General features: G+C 34.8%; 4 protein-coding genes and 1 non-coding gene across 18 annotated transcripts; 3 read left to right on the top strand and 2 right to left on the bottom strand.

The window, feature by feature from the left end:
* Nucleotides 1-38: 38 nt before the first annotated feature.
* Nucleotides 39-3,692, top strand: SMB (small nuclear ribonucleoprotein associated protein B). Of its 7 annotated transcripts, none has more exons than XR_002541980.2 (3): nt 39-1,046; nt 2,287-2,352; nt 3,203-3,274. XR_002541980.2 is itself a non-coding variant. In XM_022056648.2 (2 exons), exon 1 carries the CDS (start codon nt 180-182, stop codon nt 1,038-1,040), a length of 861 nt encoding a protein of 286 aa, XP_021912340.1. In that variant the 5' UTR covers nt 39-179; the 3' UTR covers nt 1,041-1,046; nt 3,239-3,692. The 7 variants fall into 7 exon arrangements, 3 of the variants coding, with proteins under 3 accessions (XP_021912340.1, XP_021912338.1, XP_021912339.1); XR_002541985.2 differs by having other exon boundaries at nt 3,239-3,253; XR_002541981.2 differs by having other exon boundaries at nt 2,287-2,357; nt 3,203-3,253.
* A 2,392-nt stretch (nt 3,693-6,084) lies between these two features.
* Nucleotides 6,085-8,299, bottom strand: LOC110826060 (protein SPIRAL1-like 2). 3 transcript variants are annotated; one of them, XM_022056650.2, is made up of 3 exons: nt 8,142-8,299; nt 6,772-7,055; nt 6,085-6,360 (listed from the first exon to the last, which is right to left on the bottom strand). In XM_022056650.2, exons 2-3 carry the CDS (start codon nt 7,021-7,023, stop codon nt 6,280-6,282), a joined length of 333 nt encoding a protein of 110 aa, XP_021912342.1. In that variant the 5' UTR covers nt 7,024-7,055; nt 8,142-8,299; the 3' UTR covers nt 6,085-6,279. The 3 variants fall into 3 exon arrangements, with proteins under 3 accessions (XP_021912342.1, XP_021912343.1, XP_088067837.1); XM_022056651.2 differs by having other exon boundaries at nt 6,772-7,075; nt 8,142-8,274; XM_088211711.1 differs by lacking the exon at nt 8,142-8,299 and adding an exon at nt 7,979-8,110.
* Nucleotides 8,300-8,855: 556 nt separating this feature from the next.
* LOC110826065 (Coatomer epsilon subunit) lies at nt 8,856-13,469 on the top strand. Its single transcript, XM_022056656.2, has 7 exons — nt 8,856-9,149; nt 9,255-9,344; nt 9,752-9,903; nt 12,198-12,333; nt 12,441-12,596; nt 12,712-12,791; nt 13,150-13,469. The coding sequence occupies exons 1-7, from the start codon at nt 8,967-8,969 to the stop codon at nt 13,241-13,243; spliced, it is 891 nt and encodes a 296-aa protein (XP_021912348.2). The 5' UTR covers nt 8,856-8,966; the 3' UTR covers nt 13,244-13,469.
* Nucleotides 13,470-13,824: 355 nt separating this feature from the next.
* Nucleotides 13,825-13,898, top strand: TRNAN-GUU (transfer RNA asparagine (anticodon GUU)). The gene has a single exon. It is a non-coding gene; the product is annotated as a tRNA-Asn (tRNA).
* A 1,142-nt stretch (nt 13,899-15,040) lies between these two features.
* MUR4 (NAD(P)-binding Rossmann-fold superfamily protein) lies at nt 15,041-20,821 on the bottom strand. Of its 6 annotated transcripts, none has more exons than XM_088211372.1 (11): nt 20,677-20,821; nt 19,390-19,543; nt 18,969-19,093; nt 18,239-18,352; nt 18,023-18,130; nt 17,821-17,912; nt 17,238-17,379; nt 16,990-17,084; nt 16,399-16,528; nt 15,821-15,965; nt 15,041-15,606 (listed from the first exon to the last, which is right to left on the bottom strand). In XM_088211372.1, the coding sequence occupies exons 2-11, from the start codon at nt 19,448-19,450 to the stop codon at nt 15,365-15,367; spliced, it is 1,254 nt and encodes a 417-aa protein (XP_088067498.1). In that variant the 5' UTR covers nt 19,451-19,543; nt 20,677-20,821; the 3' UTR covers nt 15,041-15,364. The 6 variants fall into 6 exon arrangements, with proteins under 6 accessions (XP_088067498.1, XP_088067501.1, XP_088067499.1 ...); XM_088211375.1 differs by having other exon boundaries at nt 19,438-19,543; XM_088211373.1 differs by lacking the exon at nt 20,677-20,821 and adding an exon at nt 20,529-20,670.
* Nucleotides 20,822-21,571: the final 750 nt, after the last annotated feature.

Here is a 21,571-nt window from a genome sequence, read left to right as displayed (position 1 = left end):
AAAAAAAAAGAAATCCCATTAAAAAAAATAAATTAAAAAATAAACCCAAAACCCTAGAGGTCCGCTCTTCGTCACTCGAAAGCCAACTCTACTCCCCCGCTCCAAACTCCATTTCAAAAACCCTGGTCTCTCTTCCTTAAAACAAACCCTAACCTTGTTGAGCTCCAGAAATCGCAACAATGTCGATGTCCAAGAGCTCCAAGATGCTGCAGTTCATCAACTACAGGATGCGCGTCACAATCCAGGACGGGCGCCAGCTGGTTGGGAAATTCATGGCCTTCGATCGCCACATGAACCTCGTCCTCGGCGACTGTGAGGAGTTCCGGAAGCTTCCTCCTGCCAAGGGCAAGAAAAACAACGAGGAGCGCGAGGACCGCCGGACTCTTGGCCTCGTCCTTCTCCGCGGCGAGGAGGTCATTTCTATGACCGTCGAGGGACCTCCGCCTCCCGAAGAGTCACGAGCCAAAGCCGTCTCCGGTACCGCACTCGCCGGTCCCGGAATGGGCCGGGCAGCTGGCCGTGGTATTCCGACCGCTCCTCTTGTTCAGGCTCAGCCCGGTCTGGCTGGACCGGTTCGCGGAGTCGGTGGCCCTGCTCCCGGTATGATGCAACCACAGATCTCGCGTCCTCCGATCCCGCAGCTCTCTGCCCCGCCTATGACTTATCCGCCTTCTGCAGCCGGCGGGCCGCCGGTTCTTCGACCACCTGGTCAGATTCCTCCTCCTGCATATCCTGGACAAGGTCCACCTCCGATGGTTCGGGGTCCACCCCCTCAGGTTCCACCTCCATCATTTGGTGTCAGGCCACCGCAACAGTTCCCTGTGCCTCCACCGCAGTTCGGGCAGAGGCCGATGGTTCCGCCGCCTGCTCCAATGATGAGGGGACCTCCGGCCCCACCACAGAGGCCCGGGATGCCTGCACCACCCCCACCTCGTCCAGGGATGCCTCCTCCGCCTGGTGGAGTTCCTGTTTTTGCTCCACCACGCCCTGGTATGCCACCTCCACCAAACCCTCAGAACCAGCAGAACCAGCAGCAGTAGTGTTAGGTTGGTCATACTATCTTTGGATTCTGTTTTTTGACCATAAGAAAGTATTGATTGGATTATCGTCGTTGTAATGAAAACTTATTTCGCTGTTTTTGTTCATTTGAAGCATGTGTGCTATGTTTTTTCTTCTTTTGTCATCATTGCGACATAGTTTTTATAGATAATTAATCTGTTTTATTTTGTACTTTTGATTTATGTGTTTTTATGCAAAGATTTGTACTATAGTTAATTACCCTGGATATAAGTTTTGTATATGTATTCCGGCTATTATATTCTCATTAGACAGAAAGCTTGATAATTGGGAATATGTTTAGCTTCCTAGTATGCCCAGATGGAATGCTTAATACTCCTTTGCCACATTTATCCTTGAAAACATTTCTTGACTGTTACTGTCAAAGTGTCAAAAGTCTTATTTGCCTAATCTGACTTGTGAATGGATTTTTTATAAGATTCAAATCCCAGTAATTGAGGTTAATACTATAGTATTCTAAAGTTAAAATGTCAATTTCAACATAATTTTGCCGTTGGAGTGGTGGGTTGTGAATCTGTTAGTTATGTAATTATGAACTGAATTGAAAGTTATTGACTGAATCCTCGTGGTTCTTAATTTTAAGAATCCTTCAGCTTGCTTTGTGCTTCTTTTGTGGCAGCTGGTGAAAACCTAATGGGGAAGAGTTTGTTTTATGATTTAAGTGCTTTCTGTAAAAATGTTGTTTTTGGTGGAATTGGTAGATGGAAAGGAAATGGAAGGAAAATTTTTGGCATGACTGAAACCAGAGAATTTCTTTCTTACTGTATTTATACATGGAAGGCTTAGAACAAATGAGATTGATATTGACATGTCTAGTGTACTGGGTAAGGTTTTTGGTGCACCAGGTGTAGAAAATAATAGGAGCAGGTGAGGAAGTGTTGACTATTTCCTGTGCAAAAGAAAATTGCCGAATCTGTAAACCATCTTTCCTTGTGTCCTTGGGTGAGATACTTTGGATGTTAGCTTTAGATAGCGGAGGTGCCATGGTTCGCTGTTGAGTAAGTGAAGGATGATATGGGATTTCAGTTGAGGAGATGGTAGGCATGTGGTTAGTTTGAGAAGATTTGGGTTCTGAAAATTTTTGATCTTATGATTCTCCAGCAGGGTCTAAAAATAACTTGTATGGGGACACTCACCTGATTTCTTTTGTTCTGTTTTCATCATTCTTGAGATTTCCATTATGGCTGATATATTACTGTTCTTAATTAGGAATGGAGACAATCGGCAGTGGTTCTTGTAGCTTCTTAAAAGCTGTATATCTCCATTTATGGTTGTGTAAGGTCTTTTTTCTCTGGACTCTCTTTTTCCCATCTCTCCCCCTTCCCCCTACCTTCCTACCTATATCTTGCAATTGGACTCATTGCCGCCGATTAAGAATTAGTGACCTGCATTGTTAAAAAATTAAATCTTTTTTTTAGAAATGCTCTGAAGTAGAGATTTGTGCACAACTTTTCTACTTCATTTTAGTAATTTATTTCCTTTTTTTTCTCTGTTAAGAAATTCACAGGTTTCTTCAGGTGTCTTTTATTTTTCCTGTGTGTTCTTCATCGGGTGAAAGTTGCCCCCATGTATTGATGGTTAGAATGTCTGAATATCTGTTCTATTAAAGAGTGTTTGCCTATTTAAGTTTATTCGGCCATGTCTATAGCAAATTCTAAATTTCTATGTTGTTCATTTCCAAACATCAACTTATTTCAACTAGAAGATGATTAAATTCTTAAAATGGTAAAAATTGAGCTTATATGACCAATTTTTTATAGAATTCAGAATTATAGAATATATTGTTTTAATTTCCATATGAACACAATCTTTATAATCTTTTTTTTTTTTAAATTGCATTTTTCATAGTTAAAATAATGTTGAGTTGCGAATAATTAGACATGAATTCTGAATTTGTTCCGAACATAGGAATGGATTGTCTTTGAACTTTGAACAAATTCCTGCATGCATAACACTTCTTTTGAAATGTTATTTCAAGTCTAGACTCATTTTTGAGAATATTTTGTAAGACTTCCTTTGTAGTATATTTCTTATCACTTCAGCAATTTTTTGTTTTGCATAGATGTGAATCTATCGTTTATGGGTGCGTGTTTTTGTCTGTGTATATACATATATTCAAAAGCAGGCGTTCAACAAGCTGATACCCTGAAGGTTTTTCTAGTTAGTGTCGTTTCTGCCTGCCGCAATCATCCTGCTTCCAGTTTTGGTGTGGGTGAGGGATACTCCTTTGTATGAAGGGCTTTCTTGATGTTACAACAGCAAATCTTGTTTTTTCCGGATATCGCCATCTGTCTGACCAAAATGGAGCTGTATTGATGCAATGTTGAATATTCTCAGTTTCATGGATATATGTAGGATATTTTGACCTCTCACTCTCTCTGGTTTGCTCTAGGATATTGTTGCTCTCTCTCTCGCTCTCTCTCTCTTGTGCGTGCCCGTGCCCGTGCTCGCACATGGTGTTAATCTTGCATTATAATTGTTGTATACCAAGTCTTCTCTATTTACTATAATTGACCTTTTTTCTATTTCTTTGGCGGACAACATGTATTATTAAACAAAGCATTAAGGGTTGAGATGGTTGAAGAAATAGAAATGGTGTATGTCTTGTTCTAAAATTCATTACTATATTCAAGTTGTGGAGAAAACTAGGTACCCAGAGTGAGGATGTAAGATTTTTTGGGCCTCTTAGGAAAATTTGGCTTTTGGGAGATGACAGAGAAGCTTGGGATTATAATTCATCAACCCTTTCCACTTGAAGGTTTACATGGTATAGATGAGTGGTGGTATATGCTAACCTAGTTAACAACCCCAAATGATAGATGTCCTTCATACTTGGCGAAGTCATAGATGATTTTTATTAATTTGTCTTTTCACTTTCACACTAAATTGTGAACTAATGATCAACTTTACAAACTCATCGTAACCCTCGTGATGATCAACTTTACAAAAACCACATCGTATTGTATGGTATTAGTCTAGATAAATCTTAATTTATTGCCTCTTCTCTACCAATAATGCCTATTCCTTTAACTTGTTATGAAAAAAGTATTGTGTGATGATGAGTTCTTGATATTCAACAACTTTTGTTAAAAAATAATTACTATGAGGTAGATGGATTGTTGTTCATTTGATTCGAAAATAATTATATATTATTGTCACATCGGTGATAATTTTGAATAGATTATGTACTAATTCTCATCCTCCAAAAATACATTAAAAAAAAAAAAAAGTTTATGAACTAATATACAAACTAATAAAAATTACCAAGTAATAATGGATGAGAAAATATACAATTGTTCAATTTTTTGTAAATTTTTTATTTTTATGTGGAAATAACTTAATATGGATTCACAGCCAATAACCTAATATTGTTATATATCTCTTTTATTTATTTATTTTTAAAGTAAAAAATAAAAAAAAAAATTATTTAGAAATAGCAGGAAAAGTATATTTAAGACAAGTTTTATTAAATATGAAGTCTGACTTATTTATATAAAGAGTAAATTTGAATTGGCCTCTAACTTGGGAGAGCTTAAATCTCTTTAATTTTCTCAAATTGTGTCGACTTTATGAGTTACTTGATTTAAATCTGATTAAACCATTTTGTTGCAGAGTTATGTTAACACCAATTTTATCATTCATAACACAAACACAAACCATGTTAAACAAATGCTGAGAATCTTTTTTGAAAAAGGATATTATAATGGTTTAAGAAAACAAACAGTTTATCAAAGTTAAACTGTCCGTACAATTACTAAGGAACTTAAACAGTTTTGAAAAAACAAACAAACAAGTACTTGTGGTTGTTAGAATTAATTGTGAAGAATATATAGGAAGCATATAAAATTATCTTGGAAGAATCATTTTTTTCAAAAAGGATATTATAATGGTTTAAGAAAACAAACAGTTTATCAAAGTTATACTGGCCATACAATTTTACTAAGGAACATAAACAGTTTCGAGAAAACAAACAAACAAGTACTTGTGGTTGTTAGGATTAATTGTAAAAGAGTATGTAGGAAGCATATAAAATTATCTTTATCATTTAAATAAAAATCAATTTTAGTTTTGACTGGATCAAAGTGAATATCAAAGACTGGATCTAATCACTCTTGAGTTACTATTGGTTTTTAGTATTATCTTAAGAATTATAACAGACTGTGATTTTTTTCGTAAAATTCAATTTTTTTTTTTTTTTTTTGCTAGATAGAATTAAATCGTAACTTGTGAACAAATAAAGCCTAAATTCTAACAACAATACAGTTGACTATTTAAGGTCATAAAAAGTCCTAACACTCCGTACAGTTAAAAGACTTAAAATCTTCAATTAAGAAAATGTTTAACCCACCTCCTATTAGTATAACGTTTAAGGAATAAAATTAGCTGACCATCTAATGGGGGAACATCTGGGGCTCTGTCTTTGTATGGCTACATTTTCCTAGCAACCTTAGGAGTTGATGGTATGAGGATTTGTTCCAAACACAAAACTATACTTTGGAGAGTACACTTTACCCATATCTTATAATTTTTTTTAATCAAAATACATGTTCAAATTGAGTTAGATTTGGATTGGCTGAAAAAAGAGACAGATCAAGGCAAATTAGGATTTAACTTTTCAAAAAAAAATTGAATAAATTGAAAACGAGTCAGGTTCGAATTTGATAAAACCCAATATCAAATCCACCTGTTGCTATCCCTAACCAAAGGGAAAAGAGTCAGGAAAATGTTAGTCTTCATCAAACTCTTAATAATTTACTTCTCTAAGGATTATCCAAATTCTTGAAGACTGCCATTGATTTTCCTTAATAATAACCGATAAACTTTCACTCACCGGCGAAAGGTGCTAAACTTGATTTCAGACAAGGAGAACTTTACTCTTTGGCTGGCATTCTTTAGAGCTAATACAATGCAACAAATTCAGTTAGCAAAAACTTTAATATTTGAAAACAAGCAGCATAAAGCTAAAGGAAAAAAGTAACCATTCCGCGGAGAAAAGAACAGATGCTCTGGACAATAATTGACCTTGATAGCTGACGTTTATGCATCCAAAATTTGAGTTTTGATTCAACCATAGCATCTATATTACAATCACACCATCCAGCAAAATTTTTTGCTGCTTATGTAAAGGATGAAATACAAAAAGATACAAGCTCCACAAGAATCAGCAAACAATACTTCATTATGAAAATACCAAGACATATATCACTTGCTGCCACCACCAAAGAGGTAATCCAGAGAAGATCCACCACCTGGTGCAGCATGGACCTTCGTTGAAGGCCGATCCTGTAGACGTTAAAAGAAATTCATCAATTATAATGCTTAAACGTACGTGAAGTAGGTAGCTGAATAATCATCATAAAATTATTCTTCCTTTCATTCACTTCACAACAAATTATTTTTCACCAACTTGGTTGGGAGGTGGACAAAACAGCTTCGGACGTTCATGGTGAATACGCGAGTCAATATATCTTAATCATTCAGGTTTGATTGCAAACCCTATCTGTAAACCATTACTAATGACTAATAACAACAAACTACACCTAGTACTATTTTATTGTTCTTGTACTCTTGTACTTTTCATTGGAGAAGTAAAAAATGATGCTGTTAACACCTAATTATAAACACTACATGAGCAACTAATACGAATAACCATTATCAAGAAAAAAACGAAGCAATAAAATCGCGAAATCATACCGTAATGAAGTTGCAAGAGCTGCCATCAGCACGCATATAATTGTTTGAAGAAGTACTATTTATACCAGCAGGAATCTGCTTGCTAACATCTACAGGTTGAGGAGCAGGTTTTGGGGGAGGGACATTACTCACAGCCTGTCCTTCCTTTGGTGCTTCTTGGACCTTCTTGGCGGCTACCTTTGGAGCCTCCCCATCGCCAAAAAGATATCCCAAGGAACTCTGGCCCCCACCGCTGCTCACTCCACGACCCATGCTCCTTGACTTCTTACTAGGAAAATTGGTTACTGGACACAAAAGGAACCAACTAGCATCAAGCAGTATAGCAAAGAATCAGTCTTTTCTTAAAACATCTTGCATTATCATCAGCATATATCAAAATGACAACGGAAAATGGGTGTTCAAACAAGGAAATTCATCAACTGAGGACATTCATACACCTTCCACCTCACTAAAGCAAAATTACATATTTTGCACCAGCTTGTTATCCAAATCATACATGTGACTACCTGCTCTTCCTTTCCTCTCCCCAATATTTCCATCCTTTACGGAAATGACACCTTTACTAGAACTATCATACGATTTTCAATCATATAAACCAAATTGTCACCGCCTTTTAAGCACAATCCAGATCTAGCAAGATCAAGTGAGCTGAAACAAAGGTAATTCTTTAACTTAATTACAAAATTAAGCAGATAGAAAGTTGGATCACAGTGAGGTTAGAAAATATTGGCCTTTCCAGTGACTTAAAACAAAAAAAGGGAGCCAAACCTACAAACAAGGAAGAAAGGAAAAAATAAATACATCCAGCTTTCTTGTAATCAAATTTCGCCACCGCTATCTACTTCTGAAAGATATCTACTACAACAGATCCAGTGAAGAACCTCAGTTCAGTAAGACAGGAAAGAACGTCTTTGATTATACACAACAAACAATGGCATCAAGTCGCTAACAGATTAAAAGCACGCTAACAATCTTTCAACCGAAAAAAAAAATTAATCCGGCAGATGAACTGATAATTCCACTGAAATTTCTAAACTATCAAACTCAATCAAGCAAGAACAAGACACAGAAAAAAGAACATCACTGCTGTCTTATGCTTCATTCTGCGAAGATGAATCAACGTGGCCATTTATTATCTTCAGGCACTAAAAACTCCATAAGCAAAGATGCGAATTAAAATGAAACACAAAATTAGGAGAAACTAAACTGAAAATGAACAACACATTGATACACCGGAGAATATGATCGAGAAAGAAGCGATCTACGACTAGAGTTTCGATTAAAATAGATTTGCGATCTGAGATCTGATTTTTAGGAGAAGGAACGAATCCTTTATGGAAAAAGAAAGCGGGAGTGGAGATCCTCCTTACCTGAGAAGCGAACGGAGAAGCAATGTTGAACCAGACAGAAGCAAAACGATTCTCGAGGACTAGCAGAGAATCCGAGGCAACGAAAGAAACGACTGCGAAACGTTTCTGTCTCAGAAGACTGAGTTAATACAGGGAGAATGAATGGTCGGTGGTATTTATACGGAGAAGAACCCCGTGGGAAACAGCTGTCCGCCATTTCAGTAAAATTGTGTTTCCAATTTTACCCCGCCGTTTTCAAAATTCCCCCTTCATGACCTTTTTCCCAAACGACGCCGTATGAGACTTGCTCGTGAAACGGGTCGTCTAATATTGGGCTTTTATGGGCTGGGCTTCAGCGGGTTACTGAGTTTTAAAATTGGGCTTAAATTAATTGTTTCTCAACTATTAATTATGTCCAAATTAATTTAATTTTTCAATGAAAATAATAATTTCAGACCAAAATAAAATAATAATACGAAAATATAATATACATCAGAAAATTTAAATTAATTTATTTTAATGAAATAAAATGAAGAAATTCTAATAATACTTCATAATAAAATATCATAATATCTTTAATAATTTATTAAATTAATGTAATATTTATATACTATATAAAGTAAAATTTTAAATATTATTTAAATTAATATAATAATTTGCGTAATATTTATTTATTTTTAATAATTATAAAACAGTTATTTATTTAAAGTCTATATAAATATAAAAATTAAAAATTGATTTTTAAATAATAACAGTTGAAGAAGTATTTGTCTCGCTGATACAAAGTGGAAGAGAAGAAGACGAAGGTTGCTTTGGGAAATCAAAGAGATCTACACCGGAGGAAAAATGGCAGCAGCGGCAGCAGCAGCAGCGGGGCCAGATCACTTGTTCAACCTTCGAAACAACTTCTACTTGGGAGCCTACCAGGCCGCCATTAACAACAGTGACCTCCCTCATCTATCCGCGGACGACGCCGTCGAGCGCGACTGCATCGTGTTCCGCTCTTACATCGCTCTCGGCAGCTACCAGGTCCGTCCTTCTCTTTCTCCGCTCGCGCGGGCTCAATTTTATGATCCTTTTTTTCTTTTGGTCTGATCTATTTTCTTAATTATTTTCTGATCTTTATGTTCTCAGCTCGTGATCAATGAGATCGATGCCTCTGCCGCTACTCCTCTACAGGCGGTGAAATTGCTGGCTTTGTATCTCTCAAGCCCCGGAAACAAGGTGACATTTCCGAGATCTGGAGGATTTTATTATTGTTTATGTTAATTTGCAGTGCGTTCTGTGTAGCTGCCACATACACGTTTGTGTTCTGTCATGTGAGATTCGTGTTTGTTCGAAGTCTCCTAATTATACTTGGAACTTGGATATTGAATTGAATCTGAAATCTTTCCTAAAATCGAACTGTTAATTTTCCATTTTCTGTTCTCTCTCCAGGAAATAGATCCATTATTCGAGAACCCGTCCAATTTCTCAATTGTTTAAAGGGAACCTGAACGAAAATGATTGGATTTATTATAGAATTGTTAATTGCTGCTAAAACTGATGTTGATCTTGATAGTTTGCTGTGTATCTAGTATTTGAACATGTAAAAGGTTGTCTTACTAATGGTTGCCTTTTGAGTTGTATAGGAATCCACCATTTCAAGCTTGAAGGAGTGGTTGTCAGATCCAGCCATTGGAAATAATACTACTTTACGGTTGATTGCTGGGATCATATTCATGCATGAGGAGGATTATAATGAAGCTCTGAAACACACCAATGCTGGAGGAACCATGGAACTGTTAGTCTCATTTGATTTTCCTTGCTTTAACTATTTAGATTTTAATTAAACAAAAAGTTAAGTAGAAATAGTCGCTAGTTATATAACTACCATCAATTTGCATCAATTCGCCATCAATGTTAACAAAGTCATACTTGCATGCTTAGTTTATATCCATCCTGATCTGGTTGGCGGTGGGTAGTTCTATTTGTTTTCGAGGATTTGAGTAGTTTGGGAATGGAAGAAACTGGTTAGTGGAGTATTTGACGATATATTTTTATGAGTAGTTTTTCCAAATGGCTAAAAAAGTCCATTTCATGAATCAGGCTTGAATTTGCCAAGTTTCCTACTGGAAATACATCTAACTTCATACTTTCTTAGTTTAGCAGCTTACTCCATTTGCTTTTTGGAACACTTAAAAGAAGCTATAACAGCATAGAAGAGAAGAAGAAAATAGCTAGAAGTTTTCAAATAAAGCAGAAAATTTGAGTAGGAAAATGACAAAGACTTAAGTCTGGGTCTTAGCGTGCAGAGTGCAAACATCTAATTTGTTTAAATATGAAAATTAGAACAGTGGGCTTGCTAGCCCTTTATTTCAGCAGAACCTATCTAATCTCAACTGTTCAAAGTCATCATAAAACACATGCTAGGCACGGCTTCACTAAATACTAGCTATAGGCTATAGAACTCAGATCGCAACTAACAGAAAATAATTTAAACAAAAAGAAAATAAGTTAATTCGGCTCTTTAGATAGGCGTCAATCTAGTGATCTGATTGTCTGAGGATATACTTTCTCAGAAAATGTGGCATCTTTAAAGGGGAGGGGAATATTGGAGGACACCATGTCAACACGTTATTTTTTTATATATAAATGAAGAAGCTATTATGAAAAGAGAGAAGGTACAAGGATGGTGAAAAAGGAAACCTTCGAGGCAAAAAGAAAAGAGAAAACTCATGGAGACAGAGAATGTGATGAAAGTAAACAGTTCAATCCCTTTGTAAGTTTGATAAAGAGATGCCTTCAAAACAACCATGTGCCTTCAAGGCTACAAAGAAGCAATTAAAACTAATAAAAAAGTCCTAGGATTATGTTCCAACCACAAAAACTATATGTGAGCAAAAAGAGCACTTCTATTAAACCTTATGCTCCGTATTTCTTCTACTCCCACTAAGGTGGATAGAAATGAAACACTCAAGTTATATGGTAAATCCATGGTTCCCGAAGGAAGAGAGAGAAAAGATAATTCCATGATTGCTGGATACATCATAATGCAAAAATTGATGAACTAGAACTCTGAAAATATATCGTACTTACATCGGGAAATGAAGCTCTGCTTGGTCTCTAAGTTAATGAAAAGTCAATATATTATCCAATTGCATATTGTTGTCCAAACAAAGACTTCAACTTCAAAGAGAGCTTTCACCTTCGAAAAGAACTCCATATAAGCACATCATTAGAAATGATTTAATTACTACATAAACCGAGGACACCAGATCATCATGTTAATATGGGTTTCCTGCCAAAGAAATTCGTTTGGTGTTGGGAAGTTTTTACTTATGAGTATAATAGTTTGTGTCAAAACTCATGCCACGATGATAGTTTTCTTTTGTTCTTTTTTTTTTTGTGTGAAAGAGAGGCCATGGTGGTTGGTTGTTACTGTGTAGGTACTTCAGTCGGCAAAAGGTTTTCAATGTAACTTATGTTATTGGCATAAAATAACTTCTCAAACTCAAAGAACAGCCGTTGTGAATTTTGAATGAACAGAATGAAGTTTCTATTTCTTTCCCTTCTTGCACCTGATTTACGCACGCAGTTTCATGTATAGTCTAAGACGTTGAGAATTGGAAATATCCTAATTAGTTAAGGCAATGCCTCAGTTATGCTTGCAATAGGAGCATCTCTTTTATTTTAATTCTTAAGATGTTTTACTGGTGCTTCGAGGTTAGGAATGTTGAAAGGAGGTCCTAATTTAGTGAAATAAAGTGGTCTTCATGGAATCACCAAATATAAGATGAGCTTCAGTTATTTTTAAAAAATTTAATGGAATGTAGGTTTATGCATGTTGATTCTGCCTCTATATGATTTGATAAAGATTAATGTTGGATGCTGCTGAAATCTATGTTCTGTTATGAATTTTCTTTATGCTGGGAAATTTTCAGTTCGACTTCCTAAAAATGTGAATGGACTGGAATTATGAGTTATTTTGTGGCTACGAAATACGTATGGAGTGTACTGAAAGAGAAAGGAAGGAGAAATTAATTGCTAATTGCATCTTTTCTAAATATTAAACTCTGTGTGCATTTTCTCCTGCAGGCATGCACTCAATGTCCAAATATTCCTGAAGATGCACAGATCGGACTATGCTGAGAGACAGCTGAGAGTCATGCAGCAGATTGATGAGGACCACACACTGACTCAACTTGCAAATGCATGGTTGAATCTGGCTGTGGTATGTCGTCTCAAATTTCAGATATAAACGAGAAAGCATGATTTTACAATAGTATACAGTTATCTGCTAAAAGAAAATTATAATAGCACATTGTTCTATCAAACCAGGGAGGTTCGAAGATACAGGAAGCATATCTCATCTTCCAGGACTTCTCTGAGAAGTATCCAATGACCAGCTTAATCCTGAATGGGAAGGCTGTTTGCTGCATGCACATGGGAAACTTCGATGAAGCTGAGACACTATTGCTTGAAGCACTAAACAAGGCAAGATATTGGGGCTCACTTACTTTTTAATATCTTCCAATCAACTCTAATTTCCTCTCTTAATGTCTCCTTCAAGTTTTACAAGTTTTAACAGATGGTTTTGGAATTGACTCAGGATGCAAAAGATCCAGAAACCCTTGCAAATCTAGTTGTTTGCAGTCTTCATCTCGGTAAATCATCGTCACGTTACCTCAGGTAAACAACTATCGTAATGTCCTCAATGATTGTTTATGGATATATAACATTAACACATCTGTTGCTGAAATAACCATGTCAACATCCGTACAACTGCTTTGCCGGAAATTGCTAAACCATAGCAGTTTAATTACTAAGCCAATTCTTCAGCCTACTGCAAATGCTCTAACCTGATTTCTAGGATCTTTGCCTTTTGTCTGATTTTAGTTTTATTCTTGAACTGTTCCGAACTCTTAATTTTTCTCCTGAAAGTATTGAGCCTTTTTTTTAATCACAACCAATTTCTGTCTTAGCTGGAAATATCATGGTATTTTCGTTTATCACGAAACCTCTGAATCGTTCGTGGTACTTTTTGCAGCCAATTGAAACTTTCCCATCCAGACCACATGCTCGTCAAGCGTGCATCATCTGCAGAAGAAAATTTTGAAAGAGCTGTTCAATCGGTTGCTTGAGAAATCAATACGTGTAGTTGAAGAGATGAATGGTGCTTGCATTATTTAGCGAATCACTGTTTCTGACTGCAAATCTTTTGAGTTTTTTGTAATCTACAAGAACATATGAACTAATGGTGGAGGAGAGGAAATGGTGATTGTTACAAAGTTCATCATGTTCGATTAGAATTGGCATATCATTGTATTGTTTCGTTTATAATGGATTTGGTGATTACTTTTCTTGAGAGATTAGGTCGACCCTTAAATAACTGTTTACAAAAAGTCTATTTTAGCAATGTTATGATCTCAAAGATAATTGCATATAATCTTTCCGGCATCAATCAACCATTAACGATCACTTCGAGGGATTTGAACTCGTCTTCGAATTAATTCAAAACGTTACAAGTTTCATATCTACGACAACAATATCTTGAAGTAAGGACAATTGCATGCATGTCAACCTAAAACATTACATTTAGATTGATATAATCATTAGATTTAACCAATTATTATAGATTATAACTAAATATTAACTAATTAACTTGATAATATAGAAGGAAAATATCTATATATTATAATATTGAAGATGCTACTTCAAGAAGGCTGGAATAGCTCAGTTGGTTAGAGCGTGTGGCTGTTAACCACAAGGTCGGAGGTTCAAGCCCTCCTTCTAGCGAATCACTGCTTTTTTTGCTTCAACTTTATTTATTTATTTATTTACTTAGTCTATTTTCTTTAAAAATAATTTATTTGTTAAAAAAAGTATATACAATTTTGGGTATAAATTAAAAAAAATCATACAGAAAAACTATATATATATGTATAATAGTATCATTTAACATATCTATCTAACTAACATTTACTATCTGTTTGGATCATAGTGAATAGTAGAATTTTAATTTATAGTATTTCACCGGTGTGAAAAAATCGTATTTATTTCAACTTCTAATGATAACAAATGGTATTTAACTTGAAAATTTTAAAATAAATTTTTTTAAATCAACGAATTGATGGTATTTGATTGATATGCTATTTGTTTTCCATTTATACTCCCATCTAATTTAATTAATTCCATACTTGACAATTAAATTAATGTGATAATATAAATAATAATTATTTATTTTATTAAATATAAAATTTTAAATTGATTATATATAATAATTATTTATTTAAATACAAATATAATTATATTAATAAATAATTTATTTATTTTTTACATACTTCTTTTATACAATTTATTATTATATATAATATATATACGTAAATTAATAATTTGACTGAAAATACGACCATACCATCCTATCATCCAAACAAAAATATATAATCAACATACATTAATATGTCATCATCCAAAAGTAAAAAAAATTTGTCATTCCAATCATATGATATTGTCATTTAATTACTGACATTACTATATATTTATTAACCATCACTAAAATTTATCCATCTGAATAAAATTTAAAGTGTTATAAATATAATTTTAAGTAAAAGAAAAGTAGTGTTTGATAAAAAAAATTTATTGTAAAAATAGTGTTTTTAGTAAGACGTGTAATATTATAACATATATTATGTTATAAAATTAATTAATAAATATAAAATGATAGATAATTATTTAATAATAAACAAATAATTTCTTATAATTATTTAAATAATATTAAGTTTTTTAAAAAAATATATATTTTTTATTCAATATAAATACTAAGTATAAACTATTATTAAATTATAAATTAACACACCTTTTATACTTATGATTCTGCAATGTTTCATTTAGATATCAGAAACAGAAGACAATGCACATTGCAGAAGAACAAAGATCGGTGGTAGAAGGCGATACCTATGACGCGGTATAATCATATTATTAGACCATCATCCGTTTGAATACATATATAAAACGAATGGCTACTAGCTAAACCTACCCGTAAATTAAATACGAGAAAAGATATGATTTTTAGAGTCCAAAAAATCATCGCTTCAAACCCTTTCTTCTATACGATCGAATGAGAAGAGTTAAGACTTGAATCAAGGCCGTCAAAGGGTATAAGTTAGTTATGTCCTACGCAATACTGCGAAAACTGCTCTCGAAGCCATCACCGGAGAGAGAGTCCATACCCAAAGGAGGATGTAACGCTATAAGTAAAACTTTCAAGAAGCCACCTGTGAAGACGATCCGTACCCATCAAGATGTGATTTCTGCCATCTCCACGCAATCTCCAGACTTTCTTGAAGATTGGCGTGCTGTGCAGTCCAGTTGAGCTCGCGCCTGATCTTGGTTGGGTCGCTGAAAACTTCAGCGTAGTCACCAGGTCGGCGGGGAAGGAAATCAACTTTGATGTTTGTGCCAGTAGCCTTCTTACATGCTTCTACAAACTCCTTTACCGACCTCCCTGTTCACATATACCCACACGAACAATGTTTAGGATGTAAGTCTCCACAATCGTTGGTATGTTTGTTTAGAGCTCTAGGTGCAATGCAGCCTACTTTGGTCGTGTCTGTATTGACTTATAATACAAGTGTATTGACTTATAATACAAGAACCTATGGCCTCATTCGAAAGTCTTTACGAACATGACGATGCTTATGCCAAAAGATTTATCTTACCTTGCCCGGTGCCAACATTGTAGATTCCAACTTTATGAGGTTTTGCCTTTTCGAGGGCTTTCACGTGAGCATCAACTAGATCGGTAACATCTATGTAATCCCGTATGCAAGTGCCATCAGCAGTTTTATAATCCGTTCCTCTAACCTAGGTAGACCCAAAACACCAGATCAGAAAAATCTCAAGAACCCATACAATATGATTCACAAAACGCCTGATTACTAGTGCATGTGATGAAACAGTTAGATATCGTTATAATAATCTAAAAGCTTAATACATCAAACTTCCTCTGTTATGAAAGTTGAGACCTTCCTTTCCAGAAAAGTATATATAGGTGATTTATAATACTATAGAAGCAATGCTACTTTACTCTATATATCGCCCATTGGAGAAAAGTATAGTTGGAAACCATGTGAAATGACAGAGTGGATTCTAAGTAGCCACCTTTACTTGTTCATTTATCTTTCTAGATCAGAACCACATTCAAATGGATTCAAGTAGCCACCTTTTTGCTAAATGTTCTATGCATTTCCAAGAAAAAGAGCCCAAAAACGTAAAATTAAATAACATATTGACATACCTTTAGCCCGGGAATAATACCACGAGCTGCATCAAAACAAGCACCTGAAATTCGACCATGTTCACGTAGTTCAGGTCTGGGGGCTTCGCCCAATCTACCCTCAGGATCTGACCCAATCACATTGAAGTATCTGGAGGTAATTTACACAAACTATCAATTCATAATTACCCGAAAAATGTTTTAGTTTATCAAATCTCAACGTTAATTCATATAATTTTTACTTGGGTGGCACTCCCTTAGTGCCTCTTTTAATGAATGATTTTATTTTCTCTCGAAGAAAAAAGAAGACAGCAAGCAACCACAATATTTGTTATCAAATCTCCTATTACGACTTATGATACCAAATCGCTAGTCCAGGTCACCAGTTACTGGCCTCACCATATGGGGCTCAGTTCCAGGCTTCGGCAATATAAACTGGTTAAGCACTCGTATAAATGAAAACAGAGGGTAAATTTATTAAAATGGAACTGAAGTACAAAAGAGGAAATGTTATGTTGATGGCAAAATCATTGAGGCAGGTATCAAATTCTAGGGGAAAGGAGCAAAATGAGATAATCGGTTCAGTAACACAAATGCAAACTAACTACCAACCTCAGGATCATAACAGCCATGTCTGAATTTTTTGAGAAATCCAAAATTATGTCTTCAGCCATCTTCTTAGCTTTTCCATATGGATTAATTGGGACCTGAAAATTTATTTTGCCACTAATTAGTACTATTTCATAGCACCTAATCAAGTTAAGCAGTATTAACCCTTGCTTTGTTAACCTCAGTGGAAACATGAAGATAAAAAGAGAAGTTAAGGGTTGAGCCTATACAAAAGATATCTACTCTCGTACCTGTGGAGTTTCTTCGGTAATTGGCATTTTTTCTGGCTCCCCATATGTAGCACATGTGCTAGAATATATCAAAGTCGTAACACCATGAGCAGCCATTGACTCTAGTACTACCAAGGTGTTTGACGTAATGTTGTGATAATACCTGCCACCAATAAAAATATCATTTTTAGGCTATACGTTATAGAGAATATTACAACCTTTTCCTTAGGAACTAACTTGAAGATGAATGAATGTGGCACAAAATAAAAATCTGAAGGAAAAAAACAAGACAAAATCAGCATAGAATATATCCCCGGGTTTCAGTTTAAGATTTCAAACAACAGCTTTAAAAGTTTCCTCTGATTTCTAGGAGGGGACTCAGTAAGAGAATTGCACTACTGACGTTGAGATCAGTAGATGGAGATAATGCAGGAATGGGCACTGGGCCTATGCCAATGGCAAGAAAGATAAATACCCACTTCATATCGACCCAGAAACAAAGATTTTCTATGCAATTTCCACAAGAAATAACAATGAAGAGCATGCATTTCCGAGCAAATCTAATTAGTATTAAACCACCCAAGAATATGCGTCCCATACTTACTTAAGAGGATCAAGGGTGCTTTCCCCAACATATGCAACAGCTGCAAAATGCATCACGGCATCAAATGCATTTTCCGAAAATATTTTATTAACCTGAAGTATCAGTTAAGAAACCAGTTGCGAGATCCATGTTAATTGTTCATGCTATAATGATTCTAAATCCAAAAGGAATCTGCATATTATTAAACTCATGAAAAGGATACAGCTTTGGGGTCACCCAAGTCAGCATAAATAAATTGAAGCCTTCCAGGTTCTGGGAACAATTCTTGTAGAACCTTGACAGCACCTATATTTCCCCGTGATAGGTTGTCCTGTCAAATTCAAAGAACAGACATATCTATATACATATTTGTAGTACTCAGCATAAATTAGCTGTGCATATGATAAAAGAAGATTCTTAATCTGAGATAAGAATTTACCACTATGGTCACACGGTATGAATCCTTTAGAAGGCGCAAAGCAGCATGAGAACCAATATAACCAGCACCACCAGTAACTAGAACATGGGTTACTCCTAGTTCCCGCCGAGAAAACTAGAAGGGCATAAATAAAAAGATGAAATATGTTAAAAAGTATGTACTATCAAGCAGTGCACGGAAACAGAACTTTAACAGCATCAACTGATTAGATCCATGTGTTCTTTTTCAATTGCCTTGTCAACTATCAAACAATTTAAATCAAGCATCACTGTTCATACGCAAAAGAAGCCATTATCATGCAGGAAAAGTAATTCAAATGCCAGCATTTACGATGTCGTTAAAACCTGATATTCTGTGAGTCAAGTGATATGTACTCTGTTCGACTTAAAAATGCAGATCAAATGCAAGACTATTTTAAAAATTTGAAGTGATCCAGGATTTACAGTATGCCAACACAAGGAGAAATCCACTAAACCAATCATATCCTCTTCCCGATACCCGTTAAACATGGAAATTACTAAGCAATAGAAACTGTACATGCTTCTGGATTCCAAATACCACGATGGATTACGAGATCTAAATACAATATCATAAGATAAAATTGACCTTGGCACGGGATTTTGTTTGTTAGTCTGTCCATATAGGACCACGATTTGATTAAGCTAAAAATCACTCTAACCATCAGTTGTTTATCAGGAATTTGGAATTCAATACAAAGTCGAGGAATTACCGGGCTTGGGGTATTGAATGTTGGTGATTGCTTAAGCATAATAATGCATAATGCTGTAAGAGCAGCTGCCAAAAGAATCTTTCCTACAAAATTGCTCTTCCTTTTGGGATCAGCGTAATCCATACCTAAACAATCAAAATAACAGGAAACAAATTACTTTTAAATGATTAAAACAGAATACTTATACTCTTCGTAAAAAAAAACTACTTTGATGTAATTCAACTAAAGGTTGGTAATCTCGGCAAATTCCCTGTCAGCCAGAAGAAATTACAGCAGCACACAACAGAATTTAGCTGTTGTTAGACTTGAAGCTCATATAGTTTCAGATGTCAAACAATACCATCAAATGACATATATTAAACAAAGGATATAAACAGTATAAAACTCAAAAATGGCTTCTCAAATGTAGAGAAAAGACAACCTCCTAAAGGCATGGTTCTAGAAGACCTTGATTGAGCTCTTGCCCTACCCAAATTTAGCATTGGAAATTGGTTCAACCCTAATGCAGTATGTTCAGCAGAAAATCAAATCCTCTGCATCAAGATATACAGGTCGTCTCCTTGAATACCCTTTTACTGCAAAATGAAAACGAAACAGTTACAAGTCAATTTTGAAATAGGAGGAGCAACACATACTTTTCAGAATCCAAAAAATACAAGAGCATAATCAATTCAACTGGTCCCCTTAAAATTTTGAAAAGGAGAGGGAGAGAGAAGAGAAATTAAATTCTAAAAGGACCAAGAATTTTAGAACTACACTTGCCAGAGACAAATAAAAACGAAAACTTCAGAAGCAAGAACTCAATTTTTCTTAGGAAGAAGATGAAAGAGACAGAGAGAAAGCAAGTAACTTTCTAAGATCCAGGAAAACCAAAGGACCCCAAAAAATATATTTTGAAAAAAAAAAAAATCTGCAAAATTCCCATCAGGGGAAAAAAGGGAGAAAAAAGAACACCCACATCGTAATTCTGTCAGATCATGTCTGCAGACTGCCCCAAAAATATTCAAAACCAAAATGATTAAAAAAGAAAAAAAAATTCCAAACCGTCATTCTTCAAACGCCAATTCCAATTCTTCAATAAACAAACTCGATTAAACCCATAATAAATATCCAATTTTTTTAAAAAAATAATAAATAAACAGACCCAGAAGCAAGAAGATTCAGAAAACAAAAAAACTGAAGTACCCATGATCCAATTATGGCCACTAACAAAAACTCATCTCACATTAACTCAACCCTAAGAGAAAAAAACGGCAAAAGCAACAAAGAGAAGAATTAAAGGCAACAACTTTACTGAGCAAAAAAAGCTCAAAATATTAATTACCTCCAAAAGTAGCTGAAAAGGAGGAAATTAAAACCAAAAAAAAAAACCAGAGAACATTAATAGGTCGAGATGCTCAATAACCAGAATTCTAAATCAAAAACAGAGAGCTCTATTTTTGGCCCTCCCGAGTAAGATCTCTAAACATGGATAACAAAACAAACCAAACAACACCGAATATAAATGCAATTCCAAACGAGAATAACAAGAAGAAGAAAAAAATAATAAAGAATTGATACCGCAAAATTAGAGTAGAACCCACGATCACCGAAAACGTCAGAAGGAGAAAGAACAAATTTTTTAAAGAAAAATTTTGATTTTTGTTTGCGGAGAGAGAAAATAAACAAGAACAAGAGAGAGAGAGAGAGATAGAAAAAGAGAAGAAACCTCTCTACAATACAATGCAAAAAGGAGAAGACCAAGTCCCGGTAATGTTGGTACGTTTGAATACGAAGCGAGAGAGAGAGAGAGAGAGAGAGAAGCTCCAGCCTCTGTTTGCATGTTGTGAAACGAAAGAGCCAAAAAAGAGAGAAATTATATAACTTGGCTTCTCTTTTTCTTTTCCTTTTTTTTCTTTTCTCCAAAATAATATTTTTTTATTCTTGAAAAGCAATATTAAATTTAATGTTTTCATCATAAGGTGAAAATATATATATATGTATATATGTATATGTATATAGTTTGAAATGGGTAATATATTAAAAGACAAAAAAAAATTATATAATGGGTCAAAAATGTATAGAAAATTGATCAAGTTCAATGCAGCCTGCAAAATTATTACTAGCATCCTATTTGGTCAAAATATGAACTACTTCGCGTAACTTTCTTAGAACTCGTATTCGCGATAATTTTAACCCTTCAATTGTTTTCGTAAGTTTCTTAGAACTCGTATTCGCGGTACTTTTAATCTTTTAATTTTTATTCTAAATTTTTTCATTGTTATCTTAATGCATTAAACAATCGTATAACAATCATCAATAAAAGTAGAGATGGTCGCAGTCGTATAACTATCATCAATAAGAACAGAGATGGCCGCAGTCGTATAATTATCATCAATAAGATTAAAGATGGTCGAGAGAGAGCCACTATAGATTTACATAATCTTTTTAATATATCTTTTACATAAACTCTTTCTGTATGTCTTTAATCTCATATTATTTTAACAGTAAAATGAAGTATTTTTATTTTTTACGATCAAAGAATTAAATTCTTAAACAAAATCAATATGTACTCGTCTTAGACACCATTCAATATTTATTAATACAATTATGATAGAGAAGTC

Source organism: Carica papaya, chromosome 9 (assembly GCF_054855325.1).
Source record: "Carica papaya isolate Zhongbai chromosome 9, ASM5485532v1, whole genome shotgun sequence".
NCBI classification, from domain to species: Eukaryota; Viridiplantae; Streptophyta; class Magnoliopsida; order Brassicales; family Caricaceae; genus Carica; species Carica papaya.
Note: the sequence above shows the minus strand (reverse complement) of the source record. Positions and strands in the feature narration are given on the sequence as shown.

What these genes read in the sequence shown, in the direction of transcription:
- SMB (XM_022056648.2), top strand. Translation starts at nt 180, where the DNA reads ATGTCGATGTCCAAGAGCTCCAAGATGCTGCAGTTCATCAACTACAGG.
- LOC110826060 (XM_022056650.2), bottom strand. Translation starts at nt 7,023, where the DNA reads ATGGGTCGTGGAGTGAGCAGCGGTGGGGGCCAGAGTTCCTTGGGATAT. An exon ending in GCTCTTGCAACTTCATTACG is followed by an intron (nt 6,361 to 6,771) that starts GTATGATTTCGC and finishes TAACGTCTACAG; the next exon opens with GATCGGCCTTCAACGAAGGT.
- LOC110826065 (XM_022056656.2), top strand. Translation starts at nt 8,967, where the DNA reads ATGGCAGCAGCGGCAGCAGCAGCAGCGGGGCCAGATCACTTGTTCAAC. An exon ending in CATGGTTGAATCTGGCTGTG is followed by an intron (nt 12,334 to 12,440) that starts GTATGTCGTCTC and finishes CTATCAAACCAG; the next exon opens with GGAGGTTCGAAGATACAGGA. An exon ending in TCATCGTCACGTTACCTCAG is followed by an intron (nt 12,792 to 13,149) that starts GTAAACAACTAT and finishes TACTTTTTGCAG; the next exon opens with CCAATTGAAACTTTCCCATC.
- MUR4 (XM_088211372.1), bottom strand. Translation starts at nt 19,450, where the DNA reads ATGCTAAATTTGGGTAGGGCAAGAGCTCAATCAAGGTCTTCTAGAACC. An exon ending in CATACCGTGTGACCATAGTG is followed by an intron (nt 18,131 to 18,238) that starts GTAAATTCTTAT and finishes TGAATTTGACAG; the next exon opens with GACAACCTATCACGGGGAAA. An exon ending in ACTTGGGTGACCCCAAAGCT is followed by an intron (nt 17,913 to 18,022) that starts GTATCCTTTTCA and finishes CTGATACTTCAG; the next exon opens with GTTAATAAAATATTTTCGGA.